At 32.9% G+C, this 20,045-nt stretch overlaps 1 protein-coding gene across 3 annotated transcripts; it reads right to left on the minus strand.

Annotated features, from left to right (window-relative positions):
• Positions 1-6,127: 6,127 nt before the first annotated feature.
• LOC134685385 (uncharacterized) lies at positions 6,128-12,248 on the minus strand. Of its 3 annotated transcripts, none has more exons than XM_063545097.1 (2): positions 12,012-12,248; positions 6,128-7,408 (listed from the first exon to the last, which is right to left on the minus strand). In XM_063545097.1, the coding sequence occupies exon 2, from the start codon at positions 7,382-7,384 to the stop codon at positions 6,290-6,292; it is 1,095 nt and encodes a 364-aa protein (XP_063401167.1). In that variant the 5' UTR covers positions 7,385-7,408; positions 12,012-12,248; the 3' UTR covers positions 6,128-6,289. The 3 variants fall into 3 exon arrangements, with proteins under 3 accessions (XP_063401167.1, XP_063401170.1, XP_063401168.1); XM_063545100.1 differs by lacking the exon at positions 12,012-12,248 and adding an exon at positions 9,697-9,835; XM_063545098.1 differs by lacking the exon at positions 12,012-12,248 and adding an exon at positions 8,075-8,245.
• Between the last annotated feature and the right edge of the window lie 7,797 nt (positions 12,249-20,045).

A 20,045-nucleotide genomic window follows, 5' to 3' on the forward strand; every position in this document is an offset into this window, starting at 1 on the left:
ATTTTGATACAAATAAAATTATGGTCGGAAATTAATAATATAACAAATATAGCCTTTGTATGAGGTCAATACAGGATATATCGACCCAAAGAAGTATATCGACCTCGGACTTCGTCCTCAGTCAATATACTTCTTTCAGGTCAATATATCCTTGTATCGACCTCATACAAAGGCTATATTTGTATAATATTATTAATTCGTATTATTTAACAAATTTGATTCGTTTAGGCATAGTCACATGTTAAACTATATTTTCGAAGGTAGAGAGAAAACGGCGTATAGAAAAAAGCATATTGACCGGCAAAATGCATATCGCACGGTTATTTTTAGAATATCTAAAAACCGATATACTTTGTGACGTCATGTAATGAATTTCAGGATATTGTTTAACGTTTTAAAACACATGATATCTGTGATCAATAATTTGACGGAAAAAATCTTCAAATACATAAGATGTCCAAAAAAAAAGTAAATTAAATAACAACTAATATGTTGTTATTGTCAAGGAGACAAATTGATGTAATATTTATAAAATTCCAACAAACCTAAATGACGATTTTGATACAAATATTGTCGGAAATTAATAATATAACAAATATAGCCTTTGTATGAGGTCAATACAGGATATATCGACCCAAAGAAGTATATCGACCTCAGACTTCGTCCTCAGTCAATATACTTCTTTCAGGTCAATATATAGAGAATAATACATGGCAAAATCCGTATCATATGTCGTATCATCCCGAGACATCAATATCAGCCCGAGGGCCTTTAGGCCCAAGGGATGATATTGGTCGAGTGTGATACGGCATGTGATACGGATTTTGCCATGTATTATACGCTTTATCATATATTTCAACAGAAGAGTATTATTATAGTATATGAACTGTTTTCTGATCCATAGCACTGGGTTACCTTCAGTTCTGCTTTTGTCTTGTTGCAAAGCTTTAAAATAACTGCTTTATACGAAGCACCTATGTTACCTTACAATCTGTTGTTTTGAAAATATTTTGTTTATAATTGTATAAATTTAAGTGTTTTGTATTTTTTATAGTTGCATTGAGTGTGCCAAAAAATATGTTGTAAAAACTTGATGTTCGTGACGTCACATACAATATGAAAACTTGATGTACGTGACGTAACATACCAAACAATGACGTCATTCCAAAAAATTACCTATTTTTAGAAAAAAAAATTCTTAAGCAAAAATAACCCCTAAAAACTGACTTTAGTTAAAAAAAAAAAAAAAAAAAAAAAAAGGTATGCGATACGGGTTTTACCATGCGATACAGGTTTAGCCATGCGATACGGGGTATGCGATACAGGGTAGGTGATACAGACTGGAAAAAAGAACCTTTATTAGATATACAAAATAGCTGTATTTTGTACTAAATATATGATAAATCCTTTTATCATATACTTGTATAAAATATCACTAAAATTTTACAGTTCAATAACATTTGAAAATATGAAAAGGCTATGAAAGGGTTACTAGGTTTATTGACCAGATTCTTAAGAATTTCCATAGCGGGCTGATAAAGGTACCTTTATTGACTGCTTCCGGAATGTTATCACATGCCTTTCCGTTAATTTCCGTGACGTTTATCACATGCAACTTCGTGCATTTCCGGAAATTTGATTGAAAACGACAACAAAACGCGGAAAACGGCACTGAGTGATAAGACTTTTCCCTAAATAGTTTAGGAGCAAAAATGAATTAAGTTAAACTTGTTTTGAAAGACATAAATGAGGTGACAATATTATTGAAGAACATAAAAAAACAAATAAAATCCTTGTTTTATCAATAAAACAATTAAAGTAAAAAAAATGTTTTGGTTGTCTGTAAATATTTTCTGAAGGTGCAAAGACAAAAAAAATGAAAAAAATAGTTCTTGTCTGTATATCTTCTGCTGAAGTATATGATAAAAAGATAATTACATGTCATTTTTCATATCAGACCCTTTATCGGCCCTCGTTCATGATATCAGCCCTCGAGCCTGCGGCTCTTGGGCTGATATCACAACCTTGGGCCGATAAAGGGTTTGATATGAAAAATGCCATGTAATAATCTATACTTATCATATGTTTAGTAGTAAATACAGTAGTTTTGCATATGTGATAAATAGCCTGCTGTTTAATCCATATCGCGCAACTTTGATGCGCACCCTTTATCGCATACCCTTTATCGCACCCCTACCCTTTATCACACCCCTAATTCTTTTTTTTTTTTTTTTTTTTTTTTTTTACATAGAGTCAGTTTAAATTTTTTTTTGCTCAAGAAAATTTTTCTTCAAATTTTTTTTTAATGACGTCATTGTTTGGTATGTGACGTCACGAACGTTTTCATACTGTATGTGATGTCATGAACGTCAAGTTTTCATAGTTTTTGGCACACTAAATGCAACTATAAAAAATAAACAAAATAAACAAAATATTTTTAAAACAACAGCACGCAAATTTTAAGGTAACCAAGGTGCTTCGGATTAGTAATTGAGCAGTTCTTTTAAGGCCTTTGAAACTAGACAAAAGCAGAACTGAAGGTAACCCAGTGCTATGGATCAGAAAACAGTTCATATAAAACTCTTCTGTTGAAACATATGATAAAGCGTATAATACATGGCAAAATCCGTATCACATGCCGTATCACCCTCGACCAATATCATCCCTCGGGCCTAAAGGCCCTTGGGCTGATATTGATGTCTCAGGATGATACGACATATGATACTGATTTTGCCATGTATTATTCTCTATGTATCGACCTCATACAAAGGCTATATTTGTATAATGTTCACATTTCCTCCCCTTATTTTTTTTTTCTTTGTCAATATTTTTTGTATGATTTTTTTTGTAATTCGAGTGAAAACGAATTTTGTTTAGCGGGGAGTGATGTGGCGTAATCAATTCCATCTAAGATCTTAATCAGTTTAATGATCTTTCATCTTGTTTAATGTGACACTTTATACGATACATTAGTTGCACAGTTGAACTGCAATAGTTTATCCAAATAATCTAAGACATTAATCAATGCCTTACATAAATTAAGAACATGTTTATATCTCGATCTTGTGAGAAACTTTATGTATTGGTCAGTTATATTGGAGTAGTAGTTTGAAGTAACATGTTGTTTTATAGAGCAGGAATTTAGTAACGTTTTATATTGGAAGTTATCATTGTGAACCATCAAATATATATTATATATACATGTACTTTTATAAATACGAATCGATTAAACATGTGAACATTAACTCTGTGACTTTATGGTGATATATATATATACTACATGTATAGCTAGTTGCCTATATTAACGGGCAAGATGCTGTTCCCGTTCCCGGACAATGACAGGTAGTGCCAAAACACAAACGCACACCCAAGAGAGCCCCGTTATACATGAAGGAGCTGATAATGTCGACAGCAATGCAGAAACAGTTGATGGAAAGGATACTTACCATTCAATCGTAAGATCGGTATTCCGGGTATGTGAGGAGATAAATGGTGACACTGACCATCTGGAACACCTCAAAGTCGCACGAGGTCGCATAAAAACCCTGCCAATAGACGAGAAAGTATTTTTCCCTTACAACATGTGCTCCCTTTACAAAGCCGATCATTGACGCAAAATTCGTCCGACATGGGCACTATGTATACAACAATGAAGAGGTGTGCCAGAACGCTGGTCAACCATTTTCTATTCAAACTCTTGATTTACAATTGTACGCAGTGGCACAACAGGTAAAATGGGATAGACCTTCTGAGTTTAAATTATACAGTTTACGTCTTGGTGGCTTTCATACCCTATCGTGTTTTATTTCATCAATAGGTAAGATATGGGGAGATAGTGGTTTCCGCGACCTGCTAGTTGATTCCGGTGTGTACGCAGCTGCAACAATAGACCAAATTCTTGCAGGAAAACAGTTCAACCGTGTAGTTAGAGGACTCACACTCCTTTATGAGACATTGAAGACACTTTGGGTCTGTTCGTTCTCTGTTTGGATCAGACAACAAAAATGTGTAGAAATCCCTGAAAGCCTTTTTGTAGGCCTCACAGAGTGTTTGCATTATGTTTTCTGGTCCGTGCGTCCGTCCGTCCGTCCGTCTGTCCCGAATCAGGTTAAAGTTTTTGGTCGAGAAAGTGTTTGATGAAGTAATGTCGGTGACACTTTGTTCTTTTGTGGATAGTTGTCTCATTGGCAATCATACCATATCTTCTTTATATATTAAAATCCAATAAACTTGAAAATTAGTAAACATGCTCCCTATGATATTATCTTTCTAATTGTAATGCCAAATTAGAGTAGTTTCTCCCAATATCACTGTCCACTGTGCATAGCAAATGAAAGTGCGAATGGGACATCCGAGTACTAGAAACACATTCTTGTTTTTCAAGTATTTTAACAACAAAAGCTAGACAAATTCGAAAAACACATTTGGTTAATGTGGAAGTTAAACATGCGTTTATCATCACATGAAATACGCCTAACATGATCTAAACTATTAGAACAAGGAATAAACAGGCTTACTCAAACCTACATACTCATTGTGTCTTTTGGCTTTGCAGCACATTTTTAAAAATGAGAAATGTCAATTTCTAAACATTCATGTATATGTTTACTGTTTGAATATAACCTCGATGACATATTAAAAACCAATTAAATTACTTCTGAAAAACAATCACGGTTTCAGAGTCCTACACACATGACACATATAATGCATTGTACATTTGTGTGTAAACAGGATTTGTAACAACATGAAATGAAACTTGTGTGCCAATTTGTATCCAGGTGTTCAAAGTTATATGGATATGACTTCAACTTGTTATGTTTAAATTGTTGCCTTTTATAATCGATCAGCAGACAACTTAATATATCATATTTATGAAGCTTATAGGACGACAAATATTGTTCTATCTGATAAGTTAATCTCTTTTCAACTAAATTAAATGTTTATAGTTAGTACATGTACGTATGTTGTACTGTTACACCATTTTGTTACATTGCTTTAGGGAAGGCTTGGCGCCTTCAACTATTTAACCCCGCCACATACTGTTTGTGCCTGTCCCAAGTTAGGAACCTGTAATTTAGTGGTTGTCATTTTCTTATTCCTATATTTATTGTAAATTATTAAGACGGTTGTAACGTATTTGTGTTTAAACCTAATTAAATTATGTTTAAAGTTTCGTCCAAAACAACATATAAAACAGTCACAGGCAAAAAGGATTTTACCAATCGAAATTTCGCTATGTAAAAGTTGTACTTTTATTTCTTCTTAAATTATACTTTGTCCGCTCTGAATGTGGATCTTTCCAATAACAACAGAGATAACAACAAGCTTTTGCAATGTTTCAGATATGTTTGCTGGATTTATACTTAAAAAGAAATAACTGTTCACATGTATGCAGTCTGAGGTAAAAAGGCCAGATATGTTTGCATACCAACACAACAGTCAGATATCAAACGTAATTCATCCATTACAAAAATACCGATCTCCAAGGTCAATTCAAATAGGGGGAGTCAATAAAAACTGACAAACTCCAACGGAACGAGTGAAACACAGCCGTCATATTCCTGACTTGGTAAGGGCATTGTGTAATGATATATTGATACCGTTTGAGTTGGTCAGTTTGTATGGACTTCCCCTATTGGAATTGACCTTGAAGTTCGGTATTTTAGTATTAAAGTGGTGATATACTTTTGACTTATGACTGTTGTGTTGGTTTGAAAATATATTTGGGCTGTTCACCTTAGACTGCATACATGTGAATACTGCTGGAGGTAGCTGGCCATATTATTTATGAAAATACATTGAACATTTGCATAATGCAGGTAATCGCATTTCATTAAAATCAGAATCGAAGAAATATGGATTCGACTAATACATGTAATAACATGCGCAGGTTTTTTAATAGGCATGCAGTACTATTGAGTGTGATGTTGAGGTCGCTATATATCAACTTATTTGCAATTTATTATCTAAACTAGTTTTATGTTTCAATGTATAACTGTTAACAGCAAATTAGAAAGTTACGTTAGAAATATGTTCACTGCTATCAATAAATAATAAATAAGATTAATCTCACATAACTGTGTATAAACTGGTAAAATCGTGAATTAATATTTCATTACTTTTCATTTCTCTCTTTATAATGTTCATCAAGTTCACTGACTGAATTAATATAGATTTTAATCTGGAGTAAGGTGATGAAAAGTTGTCATGCAGAATATATAAAGCAACGACACGTTTAATGTCAGTCAATTTGATCTTCAACAAAACGTTAAACATTCCTCAATCACAATCATCTTCCCGATAAAGGGCTTCCTTCGTGGCCAGAGAAATGGCCAACTGTGATCGTTTTCATGTAAGGAGCTTCAATAATCATTTTACCGCTTTCTGAAAAGAATGCTTTAACAGCCATAGGATCTACAGTGTCGGGCAAATGAAACTCTCGATTGAGTTCTTTTGTTGATGTTCTGCTTCCAATACGCTCCATTCTGCTTGCACTTATTACAAGTTTCTTGTCGACAGTTTTTACGGATAGCTCTTCTGGATTGAAGTCTTCGATATCAACCTCTACACGAAACTTTTTATCGGCTTCTGTAGGTGCCGGTAACGAGTCTACACTATTTCTTGTGTCGTATTTAGACGATGAAACTGAGGTCGACGCCAGCGGTGTGTATTGCTTTGGTGAGGAATTTGACATTGTACTCTGTACACTAGTGTATGGAGGTGCAGCACCTTTTGGTCCGGACATAAAGGTCGTAAACGATGACGTATGCCCTGCAGGTGTTTGAGTGGTACTAGGCGGCGGAGTGTTTCTCGGTGGAGTACTCGACACATGTGGACTCGTTTGCGGAATGATGCGATGTGTCGTTCTCGGGTTATCCATTACTTGAGGATACTGCGGTGTCGGCATTGGTGCTTCAACTGATAGAACACCGTCAGAAGATATTGTACACTGTAATAATAATGGGTCTACTTCGCGTGGAATGTTTACTTCACGACTGAACTCACGACTCACTGATTTTGATCCATCCTTTTCCATGTGAGCTGCATTCACAACTACCCTATCTCCGTCCATTTTAACATTAACTTCTTCCGGTTGATAATCCTTCACATTAAACCTCGCCCGGAACACTGGGCGACCATTTTGATCTTTTTCAATAACTGATTTAGCATCCTCCATTCCGTCCTTAAATCTGAATTTATCATTAAGTGATTCTAGTCCGTCATCACACGGTTTAAGGTTAAAGAAATCACCTCTCATTCTCTCTATATCCGATTCCCATTCTTTACGTCTCATATCCATGTCTCGCTCCATATCTTCCCAAACTTTACTCTGTCTCTCCTGAAAACTTAAGTTGTCTTGTTGGATTGGGATTCGGTGTGCCATATCTGCACGAAAACGTTAGGTGATCTGAAATTAGAATGAATAGTTTGTCAGTAAGTCATATCTAGTATAGATGTGCTAGTATTTTCATCATGGTTACAAATACTAACGATACAGAAAAACACGATGTTGTTAAAGGATAATGTTAGGCACTAGGTGAATTGACACTTTTTTCAAATTAATTTTTGTTAAGTGGTTTAATGTTTTTGTTGTATATATTCAACATTATTTTAACTTGTTTCAATTATCTCTTTTTTATGTGCTCTTGTTCTCATCCGTACAGCAGTTTATCGTCTATTTTAAAAGAGAATAAAAATTTATAAGCGACAGTTATTTTTGTACCATACTTTTAAGATAAATGAAATAAGTTAAAATATAGCAGAATATTTGCTAAATGATTAATACATGTATACAAAAATATTTAGAAAAAAGGGGAATCCATTCCATAAGCGCCTTGGCTTTTTGTAATAAGTGGTTGTTATAAACCATCGATGGGAACAAGATTTTACTCTTGTCGTTGTTAACGGTTTTAATATACAGACAAATGCCATAAATGACTACTTTATGACTAAAGAATGAGAAAAAACGCAATATCCCTCGTAATTTGCAAAATTTAAAAAATATAAAAATATGAAAAATGCTTCTTTTTTGTCATACACCAAATTATCTTATTTAAACATATAAATACGTTACCTAACATTGTCCATGTCTGTGTTGTACTATATTATTAATTCAATGGAAAATTACATTAAGTCACAACGCATTATTGTATCCGTGTATCAGGAATGTATCTTACGCCTAAACTAGTTAGATGTTGTCATCCTAGATATACATATAACTTGTCATCTACTGCCCCTGGACAGGACGTGAGATACAAAGATGTAAACCATCATACACATCGTCATTGTACCATTTGATGTTTCATTTAGATAAACAGTTAAAAAGATTAAATAAATGTGAAAATGAAACCTGATGACCGATTTTGAAGTCTTTTTATCGGTTGGTTAAATAAAAGCAGTTGGTACTCAACGATGAGAGAGATATGATAATCCTATGTCAGGACACACATAAGTCATATTTGTGTCGTCATTTTGTTAGAGACAAAGACAACAAACGGTATTATTAAAATAAAATGAAAATAAAAATATTTATTTTATTAGTTAATTAAGGGCAATTGGTGAACAGCATGGAATTTATACACAATGATTATTTATTTTGAATTTAAATAATTTACATCTTAAATTCATTATAGAAATTAAACCCGGATGTCAGTAAAGTAACACAAACATTATACAGTCTGTTCTTCACCACAAAAAAAAAAGAAGTTGAGAAAATAGAAAATACATGTAGTTTTGCTTTCTGTCTATTATAATTCACAATATCATGAACTAATTGATTCTCATTTACAGTCTGTTACATGTATCTTGTGACAAATTGAAATGTAAAATTAATGGCTAGTGACCAAATGACCAGTTATCTCAGACAATTGTCCTCTGGACAAGGCTAAACATTAGTATAACAGATGGTCAGGTGACATTGTCCATTTATGTCCAGTTATAATTTTACAAGATATCAATAATATCAATGTTCAAAGGAAACTTCGGAGAGTTTCTGGTAATTATACAGCTGATACTTAGTCTGGATAGTTATACCAAGGTTAATGAAATCTTAGTGATTGGGAATTTACACGAAGGATCTCAGACCACTATAATTTTTACTATTTGTTACAATTCATTTCTTTATAAACATGATCAAGGAAACGTCCGATAGTTTCTAGTAGGTATACAGCTGATACTAAATAGTTACGCGGAAGTTAATGAAATATGAGTCTTAGTGATTTTAAATTTACACGAAGGCTTCGGACCACAATTAGTTTTACCATTGGTTACAATTAATTTCTTTATAAATGTCAAATTGAATTAAAAGTTTTCACCGGTCCAAACATAAAATAAATGTTCCTACTTATAGAATATAATTATTTTCATAAATTATTTTTGTTCCAGCTAAATGCATTGCTGTCTTTTCTTTTGAGAACTATGAAAACATCACAAAGGTAAAAGTTGAATCTTGAACAAATGCCGAAGACGAATTTTCCTTACTTTCACCTTGCCAAAATCACTAATTTCACTAATTCTATAACAATAAATGTTTCTCGCATGTATTACTTATTTCAATATATATTCAACTTGTAGAACCCCTTAAATGTTCACCTTTTCCAGGCAAACTCCAGAAAAAATACCCTTTATAATACTTTAGAACTATATTCCTATGGTCTGAAGCATGAATTATCAAAAGATTCTAAAATGTTTACGCACTTGTCTTATCTGTTTATCTGTCTGTTCTTGTCTAAGACAATAGAAGAGTATGATGTTTGAGTGTAAGTATACCTCTAAATATACCCTGCTTATGAGGCTCCTAACCTACGTATCTTTTCAATCATCTGAATCACACTGAGGAATCATACAAGTTTTACACATTACATCACGTGAAATTCCACTTATTATAAACATAGCACCGGAATTAGTTAATTACACAACAATACAAATCGTCAATCTGTTTCTTTTTATTATAAAACATATGCTCCGAAGAACGTAAAATAATATGGCATGTAGATAAGATCTACATATTTCAAAGAATCAGGAGTTGCATCATTGTTACAGCATGTGTAAGATAGAAAACATGATTTGTGATTTACTTAATTGTTTATTAGTTAGTGATTGCAGCGGAAGGATCTTCATAATCTTTACTGATTTAATTGAAGGTGCGATGGATTGAGATTTGAGGGGTTATGCTAGCCCATGGTTAACCAGGTATATTTTCAGTAATCAGATGTGATCAGACAAGTCAACAACACAAAGTTACCAAAAATAAAACATTTATCATATCTATGGGTCAGCATGATGAGTTTTGACCTGTATTCTTCTCCATAGTTTTTCAATCATCTGCCAAAACTTAACAAAATTAGTATATTGTTAGGTCAAACATAGTTTGCATCTATGGTTTAAAGTTACGAAACAAATATATAGTGACAGTTAAATAAAAACTTGTACATTGACAATTTGGAAAGTTATTTTAAAAGTAAATACAAATGTTGAGTCTTCAGCGTGTTCCTTTGTTTGCGACGGTCAGTAACACTCGAACCGGGCCTTAAAGAAAAGCTAGGGCAATGGAAAAGGTGACCTAAATGTAACTGATATGACCATGATGACAATGGTTTTTACCCTTGAAGTATTTCCATTTGTTTAATTGCTGTGTCTGAGTGACAATCATGCACCATCCGTGCCCTGCAGATTCCAATGTAAATCGGACATTATTTAATACACACTGAAGATGACGCTAGCCTTCGCTTAATTTACGAAAATTTGATATTACATTTTGTATTTATCTAGCATTTCGTTCCATTTTCACCTTGGTTAATATTGCTAAGCCAAAATAAATATGTCGATTGTTTATGTAACATTAACATGATTAAACGTCAGAATGTCTTTACAATCTGCACACACATCACGTGTCGTATCTTCCCATCTACAGCTGTTGTCTTAGTAGCATTGTATAACCTTTCACCTATCATGCTAATATTTACCAAAATAAAAGTGCAAAGCTATGATTGTCATTTATTTAAGGACTGTGTGCTAAGCAACGACGGTACATTTTGTACTTTCATTTAACAATGGTCTCGTGATTAACCTCCTTGTTAAACAAAGTATCAGAATAATACACGATAAATACATTCAAGATACCATCATTCAAACTACATCAATAACAGTATACATGAAAGAAATTGCAAGTTCATTACATATAAATTCGTATAATAAAACAAATAGTTTGGTGTAGGTTTGGTAAGGACATTAATATGATTGTAATAACTTGATGGAGATAGTATTGATAAACTGAAAAATACAGAATGCTTCATTAACATCAAATAATTGATTTATTCAGGATCGATTTCAGTCTTTATACAATTTATATTCATTCACATACAACATGTAAAAGGACAACATTTGTCATTAATGTGATCAAACGTCTATGTCTATATGTTCTTCTTAAAAAAAAAAAATTGACTTTAAACCATTATCTCATTTAGTTTGCACTCATTGATAAGAATGTGCGTTTTGAGATTCAGAGTGATACAATGTACATTATATTTTCCTCACCGGCTTGTCATATTGAGTAAACATAATTTTATGGAATGTTAGTCGTTTGGTTTATGAGTTGAAATCCATAGGTCAAACATTGTCAAATTCTAAGGTCATTTGCATCTTCATGTTCAATGCATACTTTAATAAATAAATAACTTTGGTCTACCTAGCATAGACAGTGTAGGCTAAGATTTTGTATATACTACCACCCTGTTACTTTAAATTGTCTAACACTGACAAAAACGATCTTTTGACGAAAAATTAAAAATAGAACCCATACGTAAAGTTTAATGTTTATTTTAAAAATAACGCATTATAAAGCTATCAAATCTGTGGCGTAGACAGTCATAGTTTAACAGCTGACTATCGATCTCCCAGACAACCTGAACAAATCAATAGACCATGTATACAAAAATAAATAGCACATCCTCTAACTGACTAATGTCAATTAATCTGTAAAAATATACACTTAAAATTAATTAAATACTCACCGTAATACACGATTATTTATCACTTTAAGGCTGACGTGGTTTCTGATTCGGTGTTTATTCCAGAAACATAGGATGCTAAATTTATCTCCGGCTAGCAGCAAATGTAATGCATAACTCTGACTTGAGGCTACAGAGGGGGATAGGTCGGTGTTAGATTAATGGGATAGTAGTCAGATAAAATTATAATAACATCTGAAGCATGTCCGAACCAAGGTGATCTCCCCACAGCAAATAACTATGTATTGTTGTAATCATATATCAAATTCACAAATGATTACTTCGGGAGAGTTATAACAGAAAGTTCTTTATAACAAATTTGACGTGTTATTTCGGGGCTTTTAAAGAATATATAAAGTTTGACTCATAACTTGAATGAATTTGATTGTATACAAGTATTCACATGGACGAAATAAACTTAATATGAAGGAGTAAAGTGTTCATAATCTATATTTAAATCTTTTCCGGTTGACTTGTATTCAGCATATATATAAGTATATAATTAAGACATTTTTTTATATCGCTTAAAATTAGATTTTTAGAGATTTCGTTTAAAATTAGATAGCGTAAAAAATTATCATTGCAATACTCAATTATATAGCCCCTGTATGTACACATTTCCTTCAATTTTGATTTATCATAATTCAATAATTTATTAAAGATACGAAACATAATTTTGCCAAAATCATGTTCATTCATTCTGTTTTTATGATAAAGGTTGATAAAAACAAGAAATAACTAGGCAACAACAAAACCCAGATCTACACGTCTATCATCATGCCTTTGTAAACATTTATTTATATTGAGTACACTTTCATCTTTAAATATCTTTTTCCCCCATGCATATGAAAATTAACTCACAACTAGAGAGCAATTAACCGAGAAAAGCATAATCTCATTCAAATTTCCTCAAGGAAAACTAATGTTTGGCGAGGTTTGTCCATACCTGAGGGGAAAAGCATCTATATATTTATTTATGTTTTTAATTTCAATGAAATCCATCTTGATGCAGATAAAAGACGAGGACTTAATAACGGATGATTAAACGGATGAACGAAAGCTTTGTGAATAAACATACGGACTAACTTATACGAATGGCCAGATGAATATGCAAATAGACAAACGGACAAACCTTTAAGAATGGCCAGACGAATGAACGTACATACGAAAGGACAGACGAACTAACCGCTACAAATGGACAGACGAAATAACCTTTACGAATGGACAGACGGACTAACCTTTTCGAACGGACAGACGAACTAACCGCTCCAAATGGACAGACGAACTAACCTTTAATTATAAATGGACAGACAGACTAACCTTTACGAATGGACAGACGGACTAACCTTTACGAATGGACAGACGGACTAAGTAAACCTTTACGAATGGACAGACGGACTAGCCTTTACGAATGGACAGACGGACTAACCTTAACGAATGGACAGACGGACTATGAATGTATAGGACAGGCGGACACTGAATGTATAGGAATGAAAAAAACGTGAATGGTAGCAATTCTTTTCCTTTCAATGACATTACCCAAACGCAATCTACATGAAATATACAAACCGATTATATCTTAAATATAAGAGAAACTTCACATCCTTAGTGTATGTATCATATTACCGATTAGATTGACTCCACTTTGTTAAAAAAAAAAAAAGTGAATTTATTAACGTAAAAAAATGAGTTGCATGGATTGTAATATACTGCCTTTGAATTGACTATACATGCATAATGAATTTTATACATTCATATAACTTATGTTTCTTAGACGATAGATCTATCAATGACAAGCATTATAAAGCATTTGGCTTTCAATTATCTGTCTTTTATTTTAAAAAAAACATCGTTCATTTGTTATTGAGGTGATTCATGTACAAATTGTAGAAGAAAACTCATTCTGAATCGATGTGTAATAGAAACAGGGGCGTGTTAGGTTGGCGTTCCAAAACAGTTTAAAGTATAAAGTTTCTTTATTATAATTTTTGTAATTATAATGGTTCTCGAATCTTATTTTATTCAACTGACGTCAGCCTCTCTTTGCGCAGTGGCGGATCCAGAAATTTTTATAAAGGGGGTGGGGGCACTGACTACCATAAGAGGGTTCCGCTACAGTACGTCATGTTTTAGTGATTTCCTATATAATCAACATTTTTTTCCACAAAAGGGGCGCCCCTTGTCCCCTCCCCTTTGATCCACTGACATACGCTTTATTACTATCATATGTAGTATATGCTTTTTTTTAAATATATAATCGTTAATTGTGTCAGTTCTCAATACAAAGCATCAAAAATAAGAAAACTTTAACAATGCAACTATTCTGGATGCCTGTAAATTGTGACTACTGTTTCTTATATGGTTCCTTGAACTTCAAGTTACTATTAGAAAGTTAACAGTATTAATATAAACAGTTTACTAGTAAATCAATCTGATCATTTTTTTTAGATTAAAGACTGCTAGTAAATCTAATATAAAAAATCTATAACAGTTTGATTCTCTCAAAACTGAATACAAATTTACACTAAGTCTCAATACAAAAGTACAACAAAGTTGAAGGTAAACAATTATAGGGGTTTCTGTGATCTATAGCTTCAATACCTCATTTGGCCACTTCTGGAGAATGGTCTTATAAAACAAACATACCACATCATATATATTCTTTATTTCTCATGTAAAATTAAGGATAATTACAAAAAAGAGTGAAATGTCTCGCCTTCTTTATTCATCATTGATATCATGTTGATAATCCTAAATATAAAGCTTTATTGCAACTGTCACATATACTTAACATTAACCAAGAAAACTAAACATTAACCAATAAACCATGAAAATGAGGTCAAGGTCAGATGAACCATGCCAGACATACATGTTCAGCTAACAACTCTTCCATACAAAAAATATAGTTGACATATTGCTTATAGTTAAAGAAAAACAGACCAAAACACAAAAACCTAACACTGAGCAATGAACCTTGAAAATGAGGTCAAGGTCAAATAAAACCTGCGCGACTGACATATAGATCATAAAATATTTTCATACACCAATTATATTAGCAGACCTATTGCACAAAGTATAAGAAAAACAGACCATAACACAAAAATAACTATAACCACTAAACCATGAAAATCAGGTCAAGATCAGACGACACCTCAGTTGACATGTACACCGTACTGTTTTTCCATACACTTAATGTACTAGATATATTGCTTATAGTATCTGAGATATTGACTTGACCACCAAAACGTAACCCTTGTTTACTGATCCATGAAATGAAGTCGAGGTCTAGTGAAAACTGTCCGACGGGCATATGGACTTTGCAAGGTCTGCACATACCAAATATAGTTATCCTATTACTTATATAAAGAGAGAATTTAAAATAACAAAAAATCTTAACTTTTTTTCAAGAAGTCACTGAACCATGAAAATGAGGTCAAGAACTTTGAACATGTGACTGACGGTAACTTCGTATCATGAGGCATCCATATACAAAGTATGAAGCATCCCGGTCTTCCACCTTCTAGCCTATAAAGCTATTTTAAAAGAAGTTAGCTACAGCCCCCGCCAGATTACTATTCCTATGTCGAGCTTTCTGCGTAAAATCGCTGGCTCGACAAAAATTATAAAATTTGCATTTTTGAGACTTTTTATTCTAATTGGTTCAGTCAAGGATTTGTATAGTTAGCTAACTATACAAATCCTTGGTTCAGTTATTTAGAAATATGAAATATGTTACGAATATCTCAAAGACAACACGCCATTCTGTAGTACTGTGAGTATGAGTAATTCAAAAAGATTTACACGGCGTACAGATCTTTATACATATCTTTGCTATGAGAAAGTAATCATGTAAATGAAAAAGAATGCAGGCATTCCAGCCGCAAAAAGATCCTACAGAACCATTTCCCTGGGAAGAGGATAAGGTCCAAGCAATTCCGAACAAGTGATAGTTGACTGATAATTCGGAGGTGACTAAATAAGAGACTAGAAGACAACTCTTAAATGTACCAGTGAGAGGATAAAAAAAGTAAGAAAAGCATTACACGAATCCCAAATTCATGACTGCGCCTAACCTAAAGCTGGAATGATATCAGTATGGAGTGTGGGCGTTGATGACACATCTTTTAATGGTTCTGTAAAATGGACAACTCTTTTTGTCTCTGGTGAAACAAGTGTGTTTCTCGATTGTTGCTGCGTATAACGGACATACTCATGACCCTCTTGGAAGAGTTACGCGCATCCATATACGATCATATACGTAATTAAGTCCGTATATAATGTGAACATGCAGTGCGTAGCACAGAAACTCTGGGGCATTTTGTATTATACAATAGTAATACACAAATTGTCAGTGTGTTATGATCCTATAGTAGTTTAAAGTCTTTAATCTATGCAATTAAATAGTGTTGAAATGTTTGTCAAGTTCACAAGTAAAAAGCCCATTAATACAACTTGTGTTAAATTGTGTCTAATAATTCAAATCGCTTAATATATGGACAAACATGCTTGTGTTAAAATTAGTCATCACTAGAACACACCCGCGTAATCGCGGGCATTCAGAGCGTAGTTTAAAGTATGTAAAGTGTTGTTGGAAGAATTTTGTAAAATATTGAATGACTGGAAAATTTCAGCAAAAGTATCATAAGTCATAGGTTATTGGGGACAGGAAAATGCTTTTTTTTATTTTTTTTATCCCTCCTCCTTTATTTCCAATATTCCCATTTTTTGGTTCTCTATCAATTTCAATATGAGCATACATTTAGTATGTTATGAACATTCAAGTAAGGAGCTTGTAATTCAGTGGTTGTTGTTTGTTTATGTGTTACATATATTTGTTTTTCGTTAATTTTTTTGTACATAAATAAGGCCGCTTGTTTTCTGGTTTCAATTGTTTTACATTGTCAGTTCGGGGCCTTTTAAAACTGAGTATGCGGTATGGGCTTTGCTCGTTGTTGAAGGTCGTACGGTAGCCTATAGTTGTTAATATCTGTGTCATATTGGTCTCTTGTGGAGAGTTGTCTCAACATGGCAATCATACCACATCTTCTTTTTTTTTGTAATCAATGAATTTTGTAAAATTTTCAGAAAAGGTATCAAAATTTCACATGAATAATTGTAGCGCTTATCTGTATATTATATAGTGTATTTACTTTCAATTCGAAGTTTACTAATCGATCCATAGTGGTCATTGATAAAGTATACAGACCCTCCGGGCTCTATCTAATAAACTCTGTGAATGCCGTGGATAGTTAATTTGAAAATGAAAGCAGATATAATTTTGAAAATACACTTTATTCTTTGTATATGTATGTTCAAAGTATACAGAAAAGTATACAGACCCTCTCTATTTAATAAACTCTGTGACTGCCGTGGATAGTTAACTTGAAAATGATAGCAGATAGAATTTTGAAAATACACTTTATTCTTTGTATATTCGAAGTTTACAAATCGATTCATTGTGGTCATTGATAAAGTATACAGACCCTCTCTATTTAATAAACTCTGTGAATGCCGTAGATAGTTAACTTGAAAATGATAGCAGATAGAATTTTGAAAATACACTTTATTCTGTGTATATGTATGTTCAAAGTATACAGAAAAGTATACAGACCCTCTCTATTTAATAAACTCTGTGACTGCCGTGGATAGTTAACTTAAAAGAAAATGATAGCAGATAGAATTTTGAAAATTCACTTTATTCTTTGTATGTGTATGTTCAAAGTATACAGAAAAACGCAAACCGGAAGTCTTATCTTACTTAAAATTTCGTCCAATGACAGAACAATATCCGGATGCCTTTTTTCTCGTTTTTCTCCAAAAATAACTCAATCTGAATAATCATATGAATGGATGACAAATACCACTATGCACTGTACCTATAGGACACAGAGGCGTGTTGATTAATTTATTGTGGAAAGAAGAGAAGCGACACCAAAAATGAGGTCTTCTCGTTTAATAGTATAGATACAAAACATAGAGAAAGCCTTTGTTATACATGTTCTACTTAATATATTGAATAAAGAATGTGTTTTTCTTTACCAATAAAAAACAATTCGAATGTAACATGTCTCCATCCAATTATTAATTATTTTAACAATATCTCGAGTTCAATGTCCATCACCAACAGATATGTGTAGCGCCGGATACCATTTCGATTTAAGGAAACATGTTATTCTAAAGATGTTGGAAAATATTTAACTGCTTTAATGTTTCATTGTTTCATTATTCCCTTGTACAACACATTTGGCACAGCGTATGTTCATCAGAACAGGAGAAGACCGGTGGTATGATTTGACCTAACAAATTGCTGTCATAAGCACCTTAGTTATACTGTGATGTTGTAAGATACACTAAAAGTTAAACAAGGGGATTTGCAAAGGCGGATCAAGGGTCCCCCTTTTTGTGGAAAAAATGTTGATTATATAGGCAATCACTGAAGTATGAATGTGTCAGGGCCCCCTTATAAAAAGACCAGTTTGTGCGTGCATCAGCCCAGTTTTCACATCAAGTAATACTAGTACAGAAAATTTGATTAACACATAGCTGAAGGCTGTACAGTGACCTATAGTACTAACATGTCTATGTCATTTGGTCTCTATTGGAAAGTTTTCTCATTGTAGATCATACCAGATTTTCTTAATTTTATATTACACAGTATAATTAATCAATTTGAAAAATTATGAACAGGGCACTACTATGAGTATTCAGATGTATATTTAAGAGGTAGTTGAATTTGAAATAAGATTTCAACTTTTGACCTCATAGACACGAGTTCATAACTTATTCACAACACACAATCTGGTAGTTAACAGTAATCAATATACATGTATAGTATACAATACAAATGTAGGCCGTTCCATGACCTATAGTTGTTAATTTCTGTGTTATTTTGGTCTCTTGTGGAGAATTGTCTCACTGGCATTCATACCACATCTTCTCTTTTTATACCATCAGTGGAAATCAATCCATATATTGGTATAGAGTTAAAATTGCTAGCTTTTCCACAAATAGTGCTATTATAAGTCTTTAACTAGCAATGAAGTATGAGCATTTCTTCATGTTGAGGCCTCATTGATACTTTGAAATGCACTTGCCGTTTCTTTGGTTTTTGTTGTTTTCTTGTTGGGACAAGTGCCTGTGGAAAACAGGTCTCTATTGATAAATTGTATCCATCATCAAAAGATCCCAAACAACCTTAAAAATCTTGAAAAGCAGAAAAAACCCTTCTATTCTTTATTGCTGACTGGTGTGGCTCAGCTTACATGGTGAATGTGGATGTAATGGATTACTGTAAACCGGGAAATTTTCGCGCCTTCTTTATTTCGCGATGTATTAACACAATCTATATTCGCGCAATTTTAAATTCGCTATTTCCCTGTGACCCTTTTAAAATTTTTTATAAATGAAATTAAACAGCTTGTATAGTTAATCAAATCAGTGATTAAATCAATCAGAATTCTTTTGTTTTCGGTTTATTTATTTTAAAGGAGACTAAGAGTTGTGTCATGTTTTCTTGTAAACACACATTTACGTGTACACAATAACAGAAAAGAAGACCTAGTTAAAAGTGAATTAAAATAAAATGCTGACAGGGTAATTGCTAATTAATTGAATTTTTGATTTTATTAATCATTTTAGAAGATTAAACGAGGTAGTAATTTTCAAACTGATTGACAATTAAGTGTCATTTACATATACGTAATAGGGATTGTTTACATAACAGTATCAGTGATGCCAGTAATGTCCGCTTGATTTAGTTAAAGTCATGTTTTCTATCATTATTTTTCATTTAAATACACACTTAGGATTTGATATATAAATCAATCGCTTGCAAAATTCGGTTTAAATACACACTTAGGATTTGATATATAAATCAATCTTTTGCAAAATCTGTATTATGCAATGGTCCACTTCATAGCCGATTATATATGTACATGTATGGTTTTCATCTTATGAACAGAATTTCCCTGAAATTTTCGAGGCCGTTTTATTTTCGCGTTTCACTCCTTACTGCGAAAATAGTGAAAATAAAACTGC

Source organism: Mytilus trossulus, chromosome 9, assembly GCF_036588685.1.
Source record: "Mytilus trossulus isolate FHL-02 chromosome 9, PNRI_Mtr1.1.1.hap1, whole genome shotgun sequence".
In the NCBI taxonomy this organism is placed as follows: domain Eukaryota; kingdom Metazoa; phylum Mollusca; class Bivalvia; order Mytilida; family Mytilidae; genus Mytilus; species Mytilus trossulus.

What these genes read in the sequence shown, in the direction of transcription:
- LOC134685385 (XM_063545097.1), bottom strand. Translation starts at nt 7,384, where the DNA reads ATGGCACACCGAATCCCAATCCAACAAGACAACTTAAGTTTTCAGGAG.